The 8376-nt window shown below is 36.1% G+C and overlaps 1 protein-coding gene across 1 annotated transcript in view; it reads right to left on the bottom strand.

Annotated features, from left to right (window-relative positions):
* Positions 1-7401, bottom strand: part of LOC111087488 (protein CBFA2T3-like) — a gene marked incomplete at its 3' end in the record, with an annotated part of 38478 nt that extends 31077 nt beyond the window's left edge. Inside the window, exon 1 of the mRNA XM_022394260.1 lies at positions 7124-7401. Within this exon, the coding sequence (XP_022249968.1) occupies positions 7124-7205 (82 nt within the window). The remainder of the gene's footprint in view (positions 1-7123) is intronic.
* Between the last annotated feature and the right edge of the window lie 975 nt (positions 7402-8376).

Below are 8376 nucleotides of genomic sequence, written 5' to 3'. Positions count from 1 at the left end.
TTTTTTCTGCCAAATGGTCAATAATGTTGGCTGATTAACTGATTTTGATAACTTTTAACTGTTAAAAAATGGCACCATGTATCACGAATCAGGTGTTAAAAAATTACATCTACCTCATGTACCGCGAATCAGGTGTTATATTTTTCGTCATCAGAGTAAAGTATATCTGCTCTGTAACATTAATGACTGTTAAAAACATCTACCTCAGGTACCGAGAATCAGGTGTTATATTTTACGTCATCAGCATGCAGTGTCTCCACTTTGAAATAGGAACTCAGGACCATTATCATCACAGAAAACTTTGGGAAAGATACAATATATACGTTCAATATAAAAATGTTAGTTAGAGTTTGTTTGTTTTGAATTTCGCGCAAAGCTAGACGAGGGCTATCTGCGCTAGCCGTCCCTAATTTAGCAGTGAAAGGCAGCTAGTCATCACCCACCACCGCCAACTCTTGGGCTACTCTTTTACCAACGAATAGTGGGATTGACCGTTACATTATAACGCCCCCACGGCTGAAAGGGCGAGCATGTTTGGTGTGACGGGGATTAGAACCCGCGACCCTCAGATTGCGAGTCGAGTGCCTTAACCACCTGCCCATGCCGGGCCTAGTTAGAGTTATTTTGGCTTTTGCTAGTCTTGTCTTATTCATTTTATACAAAAAAACAGCTTTAGACAAATTTTTTTTTTTAATAATTATAGAATTATCTAATGCTGTTTCATAAAGTCGAATGAAACCTGCTGAATACGTTTACGTTTAGAAACTGCATGGATAATTTGGTTTGGTTTGTTTGAATTTCGCGTAAAGCAACACGAGGGCTATCTGCGCTAGCCGTCCCTAATTTAGCAGTGAAAGACTAGTGGGAAGGCAGCTAGTCATCACCGCCAACCCTTGAGCTACTCTTTTACCAACGAATAGTGGGATTGACCGTCACATTATATGACACCCTCCACTGCTGAAAGAGCGAACATCTTTGGTGGGACAGGGATTCGAACCCCCGACTCTCAGATTGCATGGAGAAGAAATCTAGAGGAAAACTCGGTCCTTCAGCGCCTCATTGAGTCCATTCCTGAGAGGATTAAGAAAGTGTCTTGAATAAAACATGGAATGCACTACAAATACTAAGTGCTGTTATGACTTCTGACAGATTTTTGCGTTATCACTTTGTAGTTTCTTTGATTGAATAATGTTAAATAAAAAATTATGTTTATAATGATGCCTCATTCCTAAAACTCTAGGATGACGCCAAAGCTGTAGATAATTTAAGTACGAACTCGCAGAGATAACCTATATATATTTACATCATGTTAAAAGACCTACTTTAATGCGCGGACTGTAACATAGTGAAGTTTAGTAACATGTTCCAGTCTGAATTTAGAAGTAACTACAGATGTATAACCAATATAACGTGTGCAACGAATTGAAACGAGTTTGTCGTAAAATATTTCTGAGATGCTAAAGGCGTTCAAAATATCTGTAGGGAAATATAGAATTTGCATTAATTCAGGCGCTGAAAATTTAAGCATTATCATGGATAGATATCACAGATGTCAAAAAAAAAATCAAATGAAGATTGTAATAAACTGGAATCAAGCGGAATAGAGCGCGGGGTTCCACTTTTAATTACAAAGATGTGTGTTTTAGGTTTGTTGTTTTAGTTCCCTGATTTATACCATTTTGACTCGTAGCCACCAGGTTATATAAAATCGATATTTAATGACATTATATACTATATGACCTGCAGGACCACACTGATGTTAAGTTATTCGGTGAGATATTACAAACATTGAAGGGTCACTACTCTTTTGAGGTAAACCAGCTTTACTATGTGAACAAATATCCATAGAAAAGAATCATGAACTGCATTTAAAAGCATTCATCTTATCGTCAAATGGACATTTTGCGTTCAAATTGCAAACATAAAGTAGGCTTAACTCACATTAGGCCTAATTCTCTCTCTCTCGTTCAAGCAATGTCAATTTTGTGTTGAATTTTTAATGTGCTTAAGTCTCATTGTTTTAAGACAATGTACTGTGCTCACAGCACAATATGCCAGTAATAAACAAAAGAATAGAATAAAAATCAAATTTGATCTTATAATTAAAAATGCACTGTATATCTTGTTTTGATATATGTGTTAGGCTCAATTTTTCCAACCTGTTCTTCAGTTTTAATATTCAATATCATCAGGTTCTAATTTAAATCGTACTTTAAAATTACCTTAGTTCTGTTTCAACTATTATTCGGCTATACTTATAAGTTACATGTCTAAGAAAAAGGGATCGTTGGCAGTGATTTATTACGAACTCTTTATATGAACATCCCTCCCAGAGCCAGGATACACACAACAACAACAACAACAAAAAACAACACATGTTTTAGTATTTCATTACATATCTGAAACATGAAACTGGTAAATTATGGAAACTATAAATGGGAATACTCTTTTTTCATGGTGGTACAAAACTCACATACCAGTGGTCTAGGGGGGGGGGGTGTATATGAATCTATAGAAGTGAAATAGTTAGAGCCGAATATATCTGCACAAAACCCCAACTTTTAACCATTAAGGACCAAGTCTAGAAGACAAACAGTTTGCATCTTTACACAATTACTAAATTATTACACTGCCAGTAATGCATACACATACACATATATATACATACGTTTATATATAAACACACGGTGTTTATTACCGAGTATCGTAAATCAGATTTATTTTCTGTTTTAATCAAAATTACCTTATTTACACGAATCAGGCTTAAACAAAGTTACCAGTGAATCCTCCTAGTGGCTCAAGCAGATTCTTGTGGATAGGAACTACATGTGGACTGTTTTTTTTGGTCTCTGTCAATCTTTGTCCTAAAACCGTCCATACGTACTTTTGTGTTTCTACTTGATACATTTATACTACGTAAGCCTTCACTCGGTTAACTAGCACTAAAACCTTCTCTACCAACAAAAATGCTTCCTCATTCACATACCCGAGTAAAAGTATTTTACAGAATATATAATTACTTTTAATAGACATCATCGAGACCTTCGTGTGGTATCTTGGGTACGTCATTTACAAACTGTAAATTTACGCAATTGGAAGCTATAAAGGCTAAAGTACCAACAGTCTAGTTATATCTTAATATACAAACATAATTTATACGAATTTAAAAATGAAGTTAAATTAAATTAAGCAAGAATTAAAATTACCTTTTTTTTTTACCAGTTGAAATGTGACGATTTCTTCACTTCACTTACAACTTGATTACCAAGATAGCAGGACTGCGAGATTCGTTAAGTGGTTCAGCGATGTTTACTGTAGCTCGTGCTCTGACTCTCGCGCCTCGATCTGTCAGTCTGAAGGCTTGCGCTCCACTCAAAATACTTGCATACACGAGTAGTCTCTGAACGTGATGCGCGTCTAGAACCACGAGATCTTTTCACCAATAAGGTGAAGAGAATTGGAATCAATATATTTTAATGACACTCGCTAAAAGAAATAATTGAAAAAGTCTTTGTGAATTTGGCATCTGGTATTCGGGATGGACATTGGATTATTCAAATATGAACTTGTTTTTTTCCAAAGAAATTAATGTTAGAATATTAGACAGAGAAATATTTCTTTTTTTTTCTTACAGAGTCGGTACAGTGCTTGCTACTCAGTGATGAGTATTAATAACAAAAGATTGTTTGTCTGTTATGGATTTCACGCAAAGCTACACGAGGGCTACCTGCGCTAGCCGTCCCTAATTTAGCAGTGTAAGAATAGAGGGAAGGCAGCTAGTCATCACCACCCACCGCCAACTCTTGGGCTACTCTTTTACTAACGAATAGTGGGATTGACCGTCACTTTATAACGTCCCCAAAAGTAAACAAACGTTATTAATTTACTTTTGGCAATTTTTTTTACGTAAGAGAACTGGGATCGAAAATATGGGGAAAATTCTTTCTTAATTGCGAAACCAAACAATTCCACTTATAAATTTAATTTAGCTTACTTGCATAGTGTTTCGTTTGTTTCCAGTGCAAAGCTATACAAGCGGATGTTTAGCGTTTTACATTATGTAGTTTACATAAGTTTAATTAAATCCTATAAATCTTTAACGCGTTAAAATTAACTTCCGATCAGACTAAGATGTGTACTTATAGCGAAACATACCAAAATCTGAGTTGAAATTGGGCATTTCTAACGGTTAAGAACAAATAAGCTGAGTGGTGGCTGTTCGAAGCTGACAATCAAGATCAATTTGAATTTCACGAACAAATCAGTTTACAGAAAAAAAACGACACCCATAAGACTGTAATAATAGTGTTTAGAATTTACGTTTCACTTTATTTCAACCTTCATATATTCATATACGTCAGCTGATGTGCTTATTATTTAATTTCTGTAGTGCATATTGGTGTATAGAAGACATTAATACTAGAAATAAACGACACTGTAACACCAAAATGTTGCTTTTATTTAATTCAACACTCAACGTTTCGTTAACAGCTTTTTCAGGGGCGTTCACTAAAACACAAACCGAAACTGACAGTACAAAGTTTTTGTTTTTTTTAAAGTCTTTGTACTGTCAGTTTAGTGAACGCTCCTGAAGAAGCTGTAAAGCGAAACGTTGAGTGTTTAATTAAATAAAAACAACATTTTGGCGTTACAAAGTCGTTGATTACTAATACTGATGTGCTTATTGTAAAACTTCATGGCTTTCGATAAGGAAGTGCTGTGAAAAAAAAATATTGTTTGTCTAAACATCCAGCAAAGTACAGTTTAAACCAAACCTTTTAATATGTACAAATCTTAGAGAAGTAATCGGATGGTACTTTACTAAAGACAAGCTTTACAATAAATGTTTAAAAAAAGCGTATTTAATATGAGTTTCTAAAGAATGAAACTGACAGGAGAATAAATCCTTTTTGAATGTTGTTGTTAAAACAGAAATTGCGTTCGTAGGCCATTTTTGATTCTTATGTGACTTATGGATAGATAACTAATGATAATTATGTATGTCGTCAAAACAAAATATTATTAAATTAATCCTTTTGATCATCGAATGAGTCTGACAAGTTCTAGACGATTTTACTTATTAAGGAGAAGCAAAAGAATTTGGAAGTAAGCTTTAGAATAGATCGATAGCCCAGTTATTAGGATCCTGGGCTACATCTTCAAGGATCCAGCCAATACCGATTACAAAATACTTAGAATAATTTCATCATCAATAGCGATGAAATAAATACATAAGCTAACATAAACTAATTTTATTTAGATCTCTATCGTTGTAAATAATGACGATATATAAATATACTGTTATTTAAAATATTTACCCTACTCTATTATCTTACACGATATTCGCGGGCAATAAGTGGTAAGAAATCTAATGGGAACATGGATCTTATGCGATATTCGCGGGCAATGAATGGTAAGAAATCTAATGGGAACATGGATCTTATGCGATATTCGCGGGCTATAAATGGTAAGAAATCTAATGAAAACATGGATCTTATGCGATATTTGTGTGCAATAAGTAGTAAGAAATCTAATATAAACATGGATCTTATGCGATATTCGCGGGCAATAAATGGCAAGAAATCTAATGGAAACATGGATCTTATGCGATATTCGCGGGCTATAAATGGTAAGAAATCTAATATGAACATGGATCTTATGCGATATTCGCGGGCTATAAATGGTAAGAAATCTAATGGGAACATGGTAAATAATGTGATTGTAAAAATTTAGTTCGTGTTCCGTTTACACTGTTTTGGTAATTTAGTCTTTAGAAAGCCTAAAAAAAATGCTGTTATATTAATAATTGTAATAACGTACGTAGCAGGACCACTAACGCCCTCTAGTGGCACAGAGGGATGTCTGCAGACTGACAACGCTAGAAACCTGGTTTCGATACCCATGGTGGGCAGAGCACAGATAGCCCATTGTGTAACTTTATGCTTAACTTCAAACAAGCAAACAAACTTACAGTGACAAATTAGGTCACCTGAAGAGATATGGCCAGATGAGTGAAACCTTTAGACTGATCCCCTAGCAACGATATTCTTCGATATTTTAAACCTCCTATAATCTCGAAAAAGGGCATAACAACCAGTGGATGATCTCATCTGTTTGTTATATTTGTGCTAGCTAGTTAATAATAGGTTTTAAGGGGGATAGATAGTTTGAGAAGTGTTTGAATGCACGTAATTTTGCAAACGTTTTAAATATCTGACATTTGATAGAACCGCTGATTCAATACTGCTTGGTTTAAAAGTTAAATAAAATTTAAGAACAACAACAGACATGTTGACTATCCCATCCAAACCATACAAATCCAGCCTTTATCATTCAAGTATTTATCAAGCCTTCCCTTAAACTCCCTTAAATTAACTACATCCACGAAGAAAATTCCAAAACACCAGAGGAAGAGCGTCCCATCCCGAAACGTTGTGAACATTAAAATACCTATTTAACATTAGCCATTTTTTGTGGTATAAGTTTTCTTCACTTTTTGTTTTCCACCACATTTGAAAGCAATCCATTCTAAAGGCCAACCACCCTATTAGAAAAATAAAGCTCTTTTAGCTGAAGATGAAAATTTATATTAGTGTCCCGTAGTTTTACCATTATCACCATTAAATACGAAAAAATGACGAGTCATCAACACTATCATTTAACAATCTTAAACATCGAATCTCCTCTAACTCTTCTCTTTTTTATTCAAGAGCAAATAATTGACAATCTTTCCATCCCAGGTATCATCCTAGTTAACCTCCTTTCCAAAAAGTCAATGTCTTTTCTAATGTAAGGAGCCCAAGACTAAATAAACACTGTACTCCAAACGGGGCCTAACCAGTGACCTATACAACGACATTATAAGCGGGGTATAACATTTTGTTGATAGAAGCTTAAACTGATAGTATGCAGTTATGAAATTTAAGTTACTTTTTTTTACACGTGCTCTTGAACACTGTCGAAACTCGTAGGAGTAAATAACAGTGCTATTATTATTATGTATAACACGAAGACCAAGCTCCAGTGGTTATGCGCTTATTTCGCCTTTTTATTTAAATTCGGGCTTCTTCTTGTCGTTTTGTATAACATGATTAATTATAATTCAACATAATATACGACTTACCCAGCAATCCTCCTCTGGAGAAAGCCATGTATGGGTCGTAGTGAGGATAAGATACGTAGGAAGGAAGAAACAAAAAGTTCATCTAACCTTAGCTCGAGTAAGCAGTGCTTCATGCAACTTACTCTCGACCACATGTACGTCCTGGCACCCACTTTCGGAGCTTTTTCAATTAGCTCAAATTACTAAAAGCGTGTTTAACAAGAACCACATTTAGCCCAAGAACTTCGAGTAAAGGTCTGTTTCATGTCACTGTCATCTCTATTCTGGTACGTAGTAGACGATTGCAACCCTTGCTTTTAGAATCGCTCTCGTACTTCCTCGTCCTAAGAGAAGGAAGTGTTCTTCGATTGTTAACCACACTAGAACACAGCAGATGCTTTACTCGGGCACGTGGTCTCGTGCTGGCTCTGTTTCCATGTCTGCTACGTCATCTTCGTATAACAGAGACGTCACACACACACACTGTTGAAACACCTGCGTTTCGAGCGCTAGCCGCGGCAGCTGCACGGACACAATGAGCCACGTGAGGCTACAACAAGGGATCCTCCGATGGTTGCTCCAATATTCGCTAGCGGAAATATCGGCCAGGTGGTCCGAACCCGCGAGTATGGGGGGGCTACGATTTCCTGCCGACAACAGTTTGTTTTAGGACAATGTCTTCAATATCACCACCCTTCTGGCGCTTGTGGAGTGTAAAAATAAGACAAAGAGAAGCAAATATTTCCGTATTACTCACATACGTACACACATCATGAGGTTGTTGTTACGAAGCCTTAAGTACTGACAATGTATAATTCTATGCGATATTTACTCTCATTTCATATGAATGGGCCGAGCGTGGTTTAGTGTTTAGCATACCGGACTGTAAATCCGAAGATCTATGATTCGCGTCTCGTTGCAGCAAAATCGTTCTCCGCACTTTGGGGGGCCGTAGGCGCGTTATAAGAGAAACGATCAAATACCACGTTTCGGTTAGAGTACCCCAAAGAGTTGGCGGTGGATGTTGCCGACGAGATGCTTTTTCCTCGGTTTAAAACTAGGATGTGCCAGCGTATGGGTAGCTATGAGCGAATGTCCGAAACAAATAAACTTTTTTCTAAACCATACGCAATTTTTTACAATAGCAGTTTCACATTTAATTATAAATATCCATAGTGTAGTGTAATTCAGAATCAGACATTCAGAGAAAGATGGCACGCAAAATGTAGCGGAACATAAACGATACTGAACATTGTTTTAGAAAAAAAAAATGG

The sequence above is a fragment of the Limulus polyphemus genome, unplaced genomic scaffold (genome assembly GCF_000517525.1).
Source record: "Limulus polyphemus unplaced genomic scaffold, Limulus_polyphemus-2.1.2 Scaffold2212, whole genome shotgun sequence".
NCBI classification, from domain to species: Eukaryota; Metazoa; Arthropoda; class Merostomata; order Xiphosura; family Limulidae; genus Limulus; species Limulus polyphemus.
The sequence above is the reverse complement of the archived record's forward strand: the minus strand, read 5'-3'. Positions and strand labels throughout refer to the sequence as shown.